The sequence below is a fragment of the Setaria italica genome, chromosome V, assembly GCF_000263155.2.
Source record: "Setaria italica strain Yugu1 chromosome V, Setaria_italica_v2.0, whole genome shotgun sequence".
NCBI lineage: Eukaryota > Viridiplantae > Streptophyta > Magnoliopsida > Poales > Poaceae > Setaria > Setaria italica.
Window position 1 is genome coordinate 33,918,118 of NC_028454.1, and position 12,316 is coordinate 33,930,433.

Sequence of the window (12,316 nt, forward strand, 5' to 3'; positions counted from 1 at the left end):
ATTTATAAGGTTTAGGATAAGCTAGTTTGTTCATTTTTTAAACTAATTTTATGAACAGAAATATACTCCATACTTCCATGTAAAAAAAAAGAAGTATAGCTTCCTTCAAAAGAAATGCTGGTCCTTGAATTTTATGAACAAAAATGTCATTGGTGAAAGTGTGTCACTTTCCCAGTTTCCCTCTTGGTATATCTGGAGCCCGCCGGACCGATTATTACACCGTTACGCGCTGACGACAGCTGTTTGGCTAATGTCCATCGCTCCATACATTTATCACTGCTTAAAAATTATCGCGTGCTTGAGCTCAAGACAAGCTCACCAGCTTCCCTACGTCCAATTGTCTCCTGACTACTCCATGCGCTACAGCACTAGAGACAGCGATACTACCCGGCAATTGCTATATGCGATTGCCTTGCCGTTAGCAAAGCATTTTGACACTTTCTCCTGTAAACCACATGCACAATCGCTTCCTCAGAATATAGTGCACCCGCCACATTATTGAGCCAGCCGGCCGTGTGCCATCTCCAATTCCACGATGTCCGGCAAGCTCCGCTTCTACGCATCCCTCCTTTTTGCAGTATCGTCCGTCCTCGCCGCGGCGGCCTCCGATGACGTCAAAATCGCCGTGTACTGGGGCCAGAACGCCAGCGAGGGCACGCTCAGGGACACCTGCAGCACGGGCCTCTACGCCTACGTCAACATCGCCTTCCTCTCCACGTTCGGCGACGGCCGCGCCCCGGTCCTCAACCTGGCCGACCACTGCGACCCCCCGTCGGGGGGCTGCGCGTCCCTCGCCACCGACATCGCGTCCTGCCAGTCCGTGGGCGTCAAGGTGCTCCTCAGCATCGGCGGCGGCGCGCTCGGCGGCTACAACCTGTCCTCACCGTCGGACGCGCAGGGCGTGGCCGCGTACCTCTGGGACAACTTCCTCGGCGGCACCGGCGTCGCGGGCGCGCCCCGCCCGCTCGGCGGCGCGGTGCTCGACGGCATCGACTTCGACATCGAGGCCCCGTCCCAGTACTACGACGACCTCGCCCGGAACCTGACGTCGCTGTACAGGGGCGACGCGCGGGGCCGGGCGTACATGCTCACCGCGGCGCCGCAGTGCCCGTTCCCGGACGCGTCGCTCGCGACGGCGCTCGGCACGGGGCTGTTCGACCACGTGTGGGTGCAGTTCTACAACAACCCGCCGTGCCAGTACGCGCCCGGCGACGACGCCGCGCTGCGGAGCTCGTGGCGGCAGTGGACGGCGGGCCTGCCCTCCGCGACCGTGTTCCTGGGCCTGCCAGCGTCGCTGGACGCCGCGGGCAGCGGGTTCGTGGACGCGGACACGCTCGCGTCGCAGGTGCTGCCGGCGGTGGAAGGCGCGCCCAACTACGGCGGCATCATGCTGTGGAGCCGCTCCTACGACAAGGATACTGGATTTAGCGTCAAGCTGCAGGGCATCTTGCAAAACCGGAACGATCAAACAGGTACTGATCGTGTTACTCTGTCAGACGCTTTTGTATTCTTGTTGACGTCGTCCCAGTCATAATTTTCATCAAATTAAGGTTGTTTGATTGGCAAATTTCAGGGGGCGGCACATCTTCAGATAAGGAAAGGAGGATCTGTAAGTTTTGCTCTTTTTCAGATTCTTTTTTTTAACACTCTTTGTCAGATTATCCAACCACCAACTGCTATTTTACTAGACTACCATAGAGTGACCGTAAATCTGTAGATATGCAGCATAACTCAAGCTATTGCAAGATATTGATTCATTTGACAGTTCATTTTCATGCCTTTTTAACTCCCTGCTATCTGTGCAGATATAATAGTAGGAGTTGCTGTTGCTGGCGTACTGCTGCTGTTCCTGCTTATTTGCAGTTGCTTCCTCTGCCACAGGAAATACCGTGGCACACCACCTCCTGTGGAGGGATCAACGACGCCTCCAGCTCCAAAGACAGAACCATCTCAGCCAAAACAAAGACCTCAGCGTCTGAAACGATACACTTATTCAGAGGTTGAGAGGATGACAAAAGCTTATGCTCACAAACTGGGCCATGGCAGCAATGGTGATGTTTACCGAGGCAACCTCCGTGACGGCTGTCAGGTAGCGGTGAAGGTGCTGAAGAACAGCAAAGGTGATGACAAGGAGTTCATGAGCGAGGTCGCCAGCATCGGCAGAATTTCTCATGTCAATGTTGTTCCTCTACTGGGGTTTTGCTTGCAAGGCCCGACAAGAGCTCTCATCTACGAGTACATGCACAATGGCTCCCTTGAAAGCTATGCTTTCAGCAACAATGACTCTGTAGAAGACAATTATTCGCTATGGCTCTACTGGGAGAAGCTGTTTGACATCGCCATCGGTGTCGCGCGGGGGCTGGAGTATCTCCATGGACAGGGCAATGCTAACATTCTGCATTTGAATGTCAAGCCCTGCAATGTTATGCTGGATCAGGAGTTATGCCCAAAGATATCTGATGTGGGCGTGGCAAACTTATGCCATGGCAAAGAGAATAAGAGGTCCACTGGCGATGCCAGGGGAAGAGATGGCTATGATGCCCCTGAGGTAGTGTCCAGGAAATTTGGAGCAATCAGCAGTAAATCCGATGTCTACAGCTACGGCGTGATGGTCCTTGAGATGGTGAGGGCCAAAAGGAACATCAGTGTTGGTGCTGATACCACCAGCAAGTATTTTGCTCAGTGGCTATATGAACACCTGGATCAGTTCTGCAATAGTATTTCTGACATCAGTACTGAGACAAGGGATCTTGTGAAGAAGATGATCATAGTTGGGTTGTGGTGCATACAAACTGTGCAAACGAACCGGCCTTCGATGTGCAGAGTTGTCGAGATGTTGGAAAGTAGCAGCACAGACTTGGAATTGCCAGTAAGGATCTCTTGAGGAATGGAGTCATGGTTGTAACTTGTAAGCATTGTTCATATCATGAGCAGTGTCTGTGTGCTCTTAAGATAAACATGCTTGTGGATTTGTATCTTCTTCTTTTTTTCTGGAGAGCTCAGGTGGTGCTACCGACAGTGTAGAAATGGTTTCAATCGTCGTAACTCTGCTTGAGAAACCACTCATGTGATCCTGCTCGGAACATTTCAACACCAGCACATTTGCACCATTTCAGGGGCGAGTCAGGTGAATCCGGAATTTTTTTTAAAAAAAAGATCTTCATAAGACAACAGAAAGGTCCACAATAAGCTGCAACATGACAGAACAAGATCAGACCATCTCACTGCAACTGCAAAGACAACACCTGAAGAGACAGCCACACGCTGACACGCCCACACACCAACAGGCAGCAGCAAGTACACAAAGTAATCGACAGAGCCCCGACGGAGATTCGGAGGGAACAGCAAGAGGCGTCACACGGAAATCGGTTACAGACAGGTAAGACAAGCCTAGCACCTGAGCCTCCGGACACGACAGACGGCCGCAATCCTCCTGCCCTCCCGGGAGTTGATGTACCTACCCAGGTCGAGGTTCTTGCTGTACCTGCACAGGCACGGCATCTGCCCCCTGAGCTTAGCGCAGCACTCGCCGGACGGCCGCGCGCCGTAGATGACCGCCGGGGCGCACGGGCGCAGCGCCAGCGGGTCGCACGTCGGCGGCCGCCCTGTCCTGGACGCCCGGCACACCGTCGTGAAGGGAGCGGCGAGCAAAGCCACAAGGAGCAGGAACTGGATCTCGTAAAGCTTCATCTTCATGGCTGGTTTGCGAATTTTGCGATCGGCTGGCAACGATTGGAATGGCTTGGGGCCAAGAGAGAGGGCTGGTATAACGGTATTTGAAGAGAGTCCCAGGCCTCGACTCGTGTCGGGAAGTGTGTTGCACCGTCGCGTAAACGTTACTGCACACGGTCGTTCACTTGACGGCCTGGGGTCCCTGAATTCTGAACTACTCGCTGGCTTGGAGTAATAAGATTGCGGCGTACTCCACTAAGGTTATTGAATACTGCAATAATGACAAAGTTGTTTGACTGCGTGCTCAAATGCAAGTAGTATTCTTTCGGTGGTAGGCTGATAGGTAACGTGCTCGTCAATAGCGAAGTGCTAATGGTGACTTTATCAGTCTTGAGGATTAGCCGGTTTTAGTCTCTTGGAAATGTATAGGGGTAGGGTTGCATGTATGTATTCATAGGGTGTGCATGTGTATCAATGTATGTATAATCGTTTGCATATACACTGTGTTTCATTGAGTTAGCAGAGCCTAATGTAGCAGTGAGGAACAACATTCACTAGAGGGAAAATTAGATATGTACCATTGAAAGATTGTGTCTTTAGAAATATACCATCATTCAAACTTAGCTATATGGCATTGAAAGGTTACATCAAAATTGCATGTTACATTTGTTTGAATCTTACCACATCTGTGAAGTCTCTATTAACTAGGACATATATACCCCTACTAAAGCAGCAGGTGCTCCCATCGATCTCCTCACTGGTATGGATCCAATTTTCCCTTCACTAGAATATATGTATGATGGCAGAGGTTTAATGTATACTGTAAATATAATTTGAATAATTTCTGAGTGTGAAAACAAATTATAGCAACTGAGAATCCCCAACCAACAATTTTTTAAAAAAAATCATCCATTTAATAAATTACTCTTGAAAAATATCTTAATTACACTAAAAGCTTCATGGGTATTTAAGAAAATTATAAAGAAGACTAGCGAGTCGTGACCATCGGCGATTTTCAAAAGCACTCTAAAAATGTTTAAAAAATCTAGTAGTGATCGCTGTTGCTGGCTAGTGTAGTGGTTTTGGTGGCAAATAGTGAATCCGAGGATACGTAAATGTGCCTGTCAGCTTAACAACCAAAGTGGCTCTTCAGCATCCTCCGGGCGCAGTCAGCTCGAGAAAATGCAAGACCAAATGTACCTTTCCCGAACCCGAAGGCACCATCTCATCTGTGTTTTTTTTTTCTCCGAGATTTGTGCAGCTAACCGTGAGCCGATGAGCGTGCGCAACCGAGCCCAAGTCCAAGCAGAAACTAACATCTCGCTTTCCCAGGTGAAGCACGGGTCATTAGACATTAGTGACATGAGTTTTTCAACTTCTGCTACATCCAGTAACTAAGAACATTAAGCAATCGGAACAAACAAGTAAACAGATATGGCAAGACCAACTTTATTCGACATAAACCTCAAACCATCCTAACTTAACCGTTTCTTCATTCGTGTGCCGAAGTTCGTCTTCATTTTATTTCAGAGCCTTTGTGCTAGCCGACTCTGACCACCCGGCACCTACGCTTCAGCAGCTACTGCGATCAGGGGCTCGCGACCCGCGCGCGCCGCGGACGGAGAGCTAGAGAGCTACTAGCAGCTGGGCACGGGCACCTTGCAGGCGGTGAACACCCTCCGCTTGTGCCTGGTGTCGACGAGGCGCTTCAGGTTGGCGTCGTCCTTGAACCGGCACAGGCAGTTGGGCCCGTGGGACTTGAGCCTGGCGCAGCAGGCGGGCGTCGGGGAACCCTTCCCCGCGAACGCGCTCGCGCACGGGTTCAGCTGCATCACGTCGCACGGCGCCAGCGCCGAGAAGTCGGCCGCGGCGTGGCTGGCGAGGAGGCTCACCACCACCGCGACGAGGAGGAAGACGGCCGGCCTCATCCCGACGATCGCAGGTGGGGTTTTCGCTGGACTGGGACTGGAAGGCCACGAGAAGTCGTCAGGAGCTACAGCGTCCAGTGGGCAGAGTTGCTCGCAGCTTTTGTAGGCCGGCGCCCGGTAGCATTGTAGTGTAGCACGCAGCAGGTGAGTCACGGTGTGAGCGTGCGCAACCGAGCGCAGTGCAGGTTAGGTGAAGCACGCCTGATGAAGGGCTGCCTGCCATCACGATTCTGAGTTTCTGACGAGGCTAAGGTACTGTACACATACTGCAAGTGTATTGAGTATTGACGAGTAGATTTCCAGTTAACATACTGAATGGTCATGGTCTCGTACTCTCATCGGTGTGTTCACAGTCCTATTCATTCTCATATAGGGAGCCAGATCCTCTGATTTTGAGGATATCGACAAGGGAGTTCTGGCAGAAGCCTTTTAACACAAACCAATGGTCAAGCAGCGGCAGCCAGGCTTGCTTCTTGTCCCTAACAACGAGTATCCCCCGCCCTGAGGCAAAGCATCAGGTTGACGCAAACTTGCCGCGCATTCGTTTATTCCTCTCGATGGTTCAATCCCTGCAGATCAAGCTATCCTTTTCTTCTCAATCTACGCCCCCTTGAGATAAAAATTATACTAGCATTTCGGGGGCTTATAAAGACGCCCTTTCTGCAATAGACCGATCAGACAAAACAAGACAAGAGATTAATCGTCAAAAACTCTTAGAGCCATGCATCCTCATTTTCCTAACGATCACGGCAATGAACGAGTGGGTGGTCCGTTCCATAGGCACAGGTCGATTCATAGGCTTCTTGGCGGAGGAAAAGGTAATGCTGCTCTTCTTTTCTTTCTGGACAATTAACTTGCATCATTTGAATTACCAAAGTTTCTGTCTGAATCCATGTGTTCATGGATTGCGTTGTTTGCCCCTCGCAGTGGCGGACATTCTGCTGTGGAAGGACAGGAACTTATCTGCAGGTGTGCTCCTCGGGGCCACGTTGATCTGGTACCTGTTCGAAGTGGTTGAATACAACGTAATCCCGCTCCTTTCCCAGATTGCCATCTTGGCCATGCTCGTGGTCTTCATTTGGTCGAATGCCGCGCCGCTCTTGAACATGTATGTCTTTGTTTCTTCTGGATGTTTATCGAAATTCAAATGTGACACAAAGGCACAAGAAGCAATTCTCAACTAACCAAATTTTCATAGCAGACCCCCTCCAAGAATCCCAGAAGTCATCGTCTCTGAACATGCCTTCCGACATATAGCACAGACCATCCATTACAAACTGGCATACACTGCCGCTGCTCTTCATGACATTGCATGCGGAAAGGATCTGAAGAAATTCCTCTTGGTACATAACAATCAATTACTCTCCTACCTTTATAACAAAAACCATGTCACAGTTTTTCCAGTGTCAAGATATATGCCAAGATCCACGTGTGATATTTTTGAATTTAAGAAAAAACTTACAAATCACATGTAACTGAACTGCAACCCATTATTTTGCCTTTATTTTTCATCACTTTTATAGTGTTTTTGGGCAATTTACAACACTTTAACCTTAGACTAACAATATGCTGTTTCTAATATTAAGGTGATCTTTTCACTGCTAATATTGTCTGAGATTGGAAGTTCTTACAGCTTCACAAGTCTACTATATCTCGGTGAGTACTGCGGTAATTTTTAACAAGATGAACACACAAAGATCATACAAACCAATTGCTATAATACATTTAACAAGTCTGAACAACTTACTTCCACAGGATTTTTGTGTGCTCACACTTTGCCAGCATTGTACCAAAGATATGAGACAGAGGTGGACCATCTAGCTGCAAGAGGTAGTGAAGACATCAAGAGGTTCTATAAGAGGATTGATTCCAATTTGCTCAACAAAATACCAAGAGGCCCTGTCAAGTCAAAACCTATATAAGATATACTCCCTGAAGATACATCAATGATTCCCTCGAAAGGGAATGAGCTATCATTTGATTGCTTCCAGCGAAAATGGTCCTATTGTAATTTGTACAAAGGTGTTTGAACCAGAAAAGCAAGAAGTAGCTTCAACTGAGCCTGGAGAATTCAGACTGTCAGCATTCAAATGTACCTATCAATGCATGGATACAAGCATATTTTCAAGACTTCACAATCAATATGAAATGAACTATAATGTTGTAATCTCAACAAAGCAGATCATTAATAAGAATTGAGTGGTGTTTTCTCTTTCAACTCTGACACCATGGGTTTGTATAAGTACAGCACATGAAAAAAGAGCATCCAATATGGACTCAGCAAGACAAATAGCTAAGATTGCCTAATCGTCTAGGGAAAAAAAGGAATATAAACATGATTACATGACATTCATCATTCATTGTCTTCTAACATGTGAAACGCTAGTGTTATGTGTTTTACTCTTCATTCTTGGTATATGCTGTGGGATATACTGGAAAAAAATTATTGGCTACAAGACACTAGGCAGGGCTCTGCAGCAAAGAAACTAGTGTCCTTTTTTTCTTGAACCACGCAGGAGAACTGCGCGTCATTTCATTAAGGTAGAAATAAAAGTACACAAGTCTAGAAAGACCCAACCCGAGTACCAGGCAAACCCCACAAACACACATAAACACACCCACACACTTACAGAAAACCAAAACTCACGGTCGCACCACGGAATAGCAAAACAGACAACCAGCAGCCCTTCAGAGCTTAAGCTCCAAGAGGCAGCGACCTGGACAACCTGGACATGAGTTCCTGGAGCTTGGAGGCCCCCGCCATGCACCAGAGGCCACCCTCCGTGCTCACAGAACTGACAACCTTCCTACAGCATAGAAAATGCATTTCAATGTCCTACATCTAAGGATCAGTGTCCTGTTGCTAATTTTTCCATTTAAATAACATACATGAGGAATTCTCGAGGCATCAAACATTGCATGATTTATTTGCAAAGATCCATTTGTACCTTAAATGTTTGTGTACTGTGGAGAGTCAACTTGAATCTGGAATATGACCATGTCTAAAACATCAGAGACCTTGGCTTTTCCTTAATTCAGTAGATGAAATATCCATGCGAAATTTTTCCTCTGGTATGGAGATGAACATGTCGCTCAGCTCCTCTGGAATGACTAAATCCTCAAGGGCCTTCAAAACAAAACAAGTAGTGTATGGTGTTTCAGATGATCTCTCTCCCACTTCCTTCTCCCCACACCCAAAAAAAAGTGTGTAAAGAAAACATCAAGTTAAATTTATACCTTGAAAACTCCTTCAATCATTCGACCACCAACAAGAAAAGTGGTACCTGTGCTTTTACATTTGAGAAGTATCTCCAGCATTCTATTGTAATCTCCTCCATAATACTTGGGCTGCAATGAATAAACTTCATTCAGTATCAACAACAAAATATCCAATTGTCAATTTTACTTACACAGTAACGAGTAAACTCTGTCAGTGAAGGTAATACCACAATTTATGCTCAAAAGTAAGTACAAAGTGTGCTGATAAGAAACTAAAAAGATGAAAGAAACTGCAAATTGCTACTCGAACATTGGGTATTTGGGTTGCATATTATTATCTAATAAACATAAAATCATTGACTCCAAAACCTAAAACATCCTTTCAGAAAGGAAACAAACTAAACCGGTAGGTAGTTTTATCATGACTGTCGAACTTCTTACATTAACAAGCCTAGCTGCAGTGTCTGCACCAATTATAAAAGCACTTCCTGGGAAAAGCTCCGCTTTCTTATAGAAGTATGGTTGGTTAGATATTATCACATTCTTCCCTGTAACAGAAAGAGAACAACAGGGTGAGTTTCCCCCAGCAAATCCCATCCATGTAAAGTTCTAAAAAAGAGCAGCTTGACCCTCAAAAGCAGTAAATAATCGGTGAGCAATTAAACAGACTTTCAGCAACCAACAATTGGTTGCCCAGGTTGTCAATCACTATTTTATCCTCCCTTTGGTTTTAAATATATGACGTTTAGGACAAGCTAACTAGATAAAAAATGAACTAACTAACTTGTCTTAAATGTCATATATTTAAAAACGAAGGGAGTACAATGGTAATATAAACAAAAACTTAGGAAAAACACTACTGGACACTTATGTAAAGAGCTCCCGCGAAATCATTTTTATTCAAGTATCACCAAGATGCATGGCCGCAGCCCACATGAATGAATGGTAAACAAGACTCCAGTTCTCTGTAACCGCAAACTGAACCACATTTGGCATGGCAATCTGATCAGAGTCCTAGGGTTATTGCAAAATCGAAGTCATGGCACATAATTGTACATGATGCTGGGCCATACCTGCTTTTCTAAATTGCTCAACACGCCTCTTAATTTCTGGAATAGATAGTGGAGGTTTATCGGCATTGATTGCTGATATCTCAAAGAATGGAAGCCCATCATCATACATGCTACAACAAGTGGATCCATTAAAAATATCAGGCAATTTACTCTTTCTTTTAAGATAAAACAAGGAAAAAAAACAGAAGTGGAAGATCCAATATCTTGGGTACAAAGACAGCTATATGGAAATAGTGTTGTGGAGCCACATGCCAATTGTCAAAACATAGAAAACCTTCTCTTGACAAGTAATTTTCTGTGACAAATCATTTTCACATTTCCACTTTGCCATTATTGATTTTTTTCCCCTTGCTAGTCTTTAACATGCCCAAATCCAAAAGTAGAAATGTTTCTATTTATTCACAGCTTCTCCAAAAGAAAATCAAACCTTGATGCAACTTCCAACAGCTTAAGGTGGCCATCATGCAAGGGGTTGAATGAACCAGGTAGAATTACTTTCCTATTGAAGTTCGTTTCCACTGGAGCTACATTAAAGAAGAAGAGTATTCAGAGATGGAAGAGTTGTAGAAACAATAGAACTAACAACGACCAAGGACACTATGATTCAAGAATGAAAATGGAAGAAATTCTAGAATGAAAAACATAACAACTCCAAGTGCTAAAATATACCGGCAAAATGATAGACTTTCATGCAAACTTGCCCATCAATGACTTGTTGGAGCTCTTGATCTTCATCAAATTGTTCCGTGCTTTCTTCTGGAAGTTCAGGTTCTTGAATGCCTGACTGAATAGTTGCAGATACTCTGCAGGTATCTGCTATTGCCTACAATACGTACTCTTAAAAATGAGTGCTACCTCCGAGAATGCCAATTATCATAAAATTGGCCAATCCTGACATGATCAGGATTGGTTGCTTATATTTGTTGGTTACAAACTTATGATGTTCAACTTGATCAATATTACCAATGAGAACATATCATCTAGTGAGGTGCAACAAACCTTAAGCAAAAAACAGCTTGAAACCTCGTCTTCTTCCTCTCTGCTCCGTAAACCCTGGGAAGAAAGATTATGGTAGCATGAGGCAACACAATTTAATAAATAATAGTGGATTGCTGCTATTTTCTATTCTGCTAACAAGTTCTAAAAAGACTAACAAGTAGCGTCAATTTATTAAAGTGTAAGAAGGAACAACAGTGCTTGTACAGTTGTACCTTTGACAAGGTAACATGTGATGTCCTGAGGCAATTGTGAGTCCACGTTGACACATAAAACCTATTTCAAAACGCGAACCAGATGTCATATAGTGGACACTCAAGAAAGAGGATTAACAAACTTATAGATGTTATCATAACAGTGAAAAGATAAATACCCCCCTGATTCCTCGAAAGATGAGAATTTTGTGTGCTCAGGCTCCTATGGTCGTATCGTATCACAATTCACATGCTAAGCCAAGATTCTAGCACGACCACTGCTCTAACTTGGTGAAGTGGGCTAGTTGCAAGGCATACCTGTGGTCACCATGTTTTGGACGTGAGCTTGCAAGTGACCCTGTAAATCCAACACCCATAACTTGCAGACCTATGCATACCCCAATCAATTACATCAAAATTTACAGCAAGGATAGATGATGTTAGGTGCAAATGTGCAATTCTGCAAGCTACAGAGTCATGTGCAGAATGATCAAGTATTGCGAAGTAAAGTAAGCCACACAGACCTGGCCCAGAAAGCTTGAGTGCTCGGTTGTACGCGGCCAGTGCCATGTCCTCTGCAGCCTGCTTGCTGGTGAATTGCAAGGGCATCTGAACATCAAAGCACGGTCAGTGCAAACAGTACCGTCAGGCGTCAGCAATAAGCCAATAACATCTGAGTAGTTGTTTGACTGTGGGTTCGAAAGTGGACGCGCAGAGTGTTTCGGGAGTGCCGATTCCGTTACCTTGCCAAGGAGCTGCGCCATGGAGGCCCTGGAGTAGGGCACGACGACCTCGAGGACGGTGCCCGACGCGCCGGGCACGGACAGGAGCCAGCCGAGCGCCTGCGCCGAATGGGGGTGCCGAGCAGTTGGGAATATGGCCGATTTGACGGGAAAATTACAGCGCGCGGGGCCCGGGAGGTGCTGGTACGGATACCTGAGATGCGCCGCCGGCGAGGTAGATGACCGCCTGGGAGCGAGAGGAGTAGATGGCCTCCACCACCGCGCGGACCCAGCTCTCCATCGCGATCCCGGTGGACGCAGTTGGCTTGGGCGAGCTGCTACGGGACGAGACGACGGGAGGATTTTGTCCTGTTCCCCTCCTTTTTTTTTTTTGAAGGAAGAGTTCCCCTCCTGTAGATGTAGAAAAAAAAACTCTTATGTGGGCCGGATCCCTCAGAACCCGTTTACGCAACGGCCTTCGCAACCGACCCCAGGTGGCCAGGCCCACAGCC

General features: G+C 46.4%; 6 protein-coding genes across 12 annotated transcripts; 3 read left to right on the forward strand and 3 right to left on the reverse strand.

Moving 5' to 3' along the window:
- The first annotated feature begins 535 nt into the window (after window positions 1-535).
- On the forward strand, window positions 536-1,534 carry LOC101767087 (acidic endochitinase-like). The gene has a single exon (XM_022826711.1). The coding sequence runs from the start codon at window positions 536-538 to the stop codon at window positions 1,532-1,534; it is 999 nt and encodes a 332-aa protein (XP_022682446.1).
- A 456-nt stretch (window positions 1,535-1,990) lies between these two features.
- LOC101767491 (LEAF RUST 10 DISEASE-RESISTANCE LOCUS RECEPTOR-LIKE PROTEIN KINASE-like 2.5) lies at window positions 1,991-3,000 on the forward strand. Its single transcript, XM_004972048.3, has one exon. It carries the CDS (start codon window positions 2,009-2,011, stop codon window positions 2,882-2,884), a length of 876 nt encoding a protein of 291 aa, XP_004972105.1. The 5' UTR covers window positions 1,991-2,008; the 3' UTR covers window positions 2,885-3,000.
- Window positions 3,001-3,168: 168 nt separating this feature from the next.
- LOC101767893 (non-specific lipid-transfer protein 2P) lies at window positions 3,169-3,873 on the reverse strand. The gene has a single exon (XM_004972049.2). It carries the CDS (start codon window positions 3,694-3,696, stop codon window positions 3,391-3,393), a length of 306 nt encoding a protein of 101 aa, XP_004972106.1. The 5' UTR covers window positions 3,697-3,873; the 3' UTR covers window positions 3,169-3,390.
- Window positions 3,874-5,075: 1,202 nt separating this feature from the next.
- On the reverse strand, window positions 5,076-5,639 carry LOC101772571 (non-specific lipid-transfer protein 2). The gene has a single exon (XM_004969553.3). The coding sequence runs from the start codon at window positions 5,598-5,600 to the stop codon at window positions 5,310-5,312; it is 291 nt and encodes a 96-aa protein (XP_004969610.1). The 5' UTR covers window positions 5,601-5,639; the 3' UTR covers window positions 5,076-5,309.
- On the forward strand, window positions 5,503-7,818 carry LOC101773950 (reticulon-like protein B9). 2 transcript variants are annotated; one of them, XM_004969556.3, is made up of 5 exons: window positions 5,504-6,418; window positions 6,528-6,708; window positions 6,802-6,943; window positions 7,187-7,256; window positions 7,356-7,818. In XM_004969556.3, the coding sequence occupies exons 1-5, from the start codon at window positions 6,322-6,324 to the stop codon at window positions 7,520-7,522; spliced, it is 657 nt and encodes a 218-aa protein (XP_004969613.1). In that variant the 5' UTR covers window positions 5,504-6,321; the 3' UTR covers window positions 7,523-7,818. The 2 variants fall into 2 exon arrangements, with proteins under 2 accessions (XP_022682580.1, XP_004969613.1); XM_022826845.1 differs by having other exon boundaries at window positions 5,503-6,708.
- On the reverse strand, window positions 7,073-12,174 carry LOC101772978. 6 transcript variants are annotated; one of them, XM_022826844.1, is made up of 13 exons: window positions 12,019-12,174; window positions 11,826-11,924; window positions 11,607-11,691; window positions 11,401-11,440; window positions 11,104-11,164; window positions 10,892-10,945; window positions 10,562-10,715; window positions 10,320-10,416; window positions 9,893-10,002; window positions 9,261-9,367; window positions 8,838-8,948; window positions 8,549-8,727; window positions 7,073-8,407 (listed from the first exon to the last, which is right to left on the reverse strand). In XM_022826844.1, the coding sequence occupies exons 1-12, from the start codon at window positions 12,103-12,105 to the stop codon at window positions 8,611-8,613; spliced, it is 1,122 nt and encodes a 373-aa protein (XP_022682579.1). In that variant the 5' UTR covers window positions 12,106-12,174; the 3' UTR covers window positions 7,073-8,407; window positions 8,549-8,610. The 6 variants fall into 6 exon arrangements, with proteins under 6 accessions (XP_022682579.1, XP_022682578.1, XP_012701974.1 ...); XM_022826843.1 differs by having other exon boundaries at window positions 7,073-7,499; window positions 11,401-11,470; XM_012846520.2 differs by having other exon boundaries at window positions 7,073-7,662; window positions 11,401-11,470.
- Window positions 12,175-12,316: the final 142 nt, after the last annotated feature.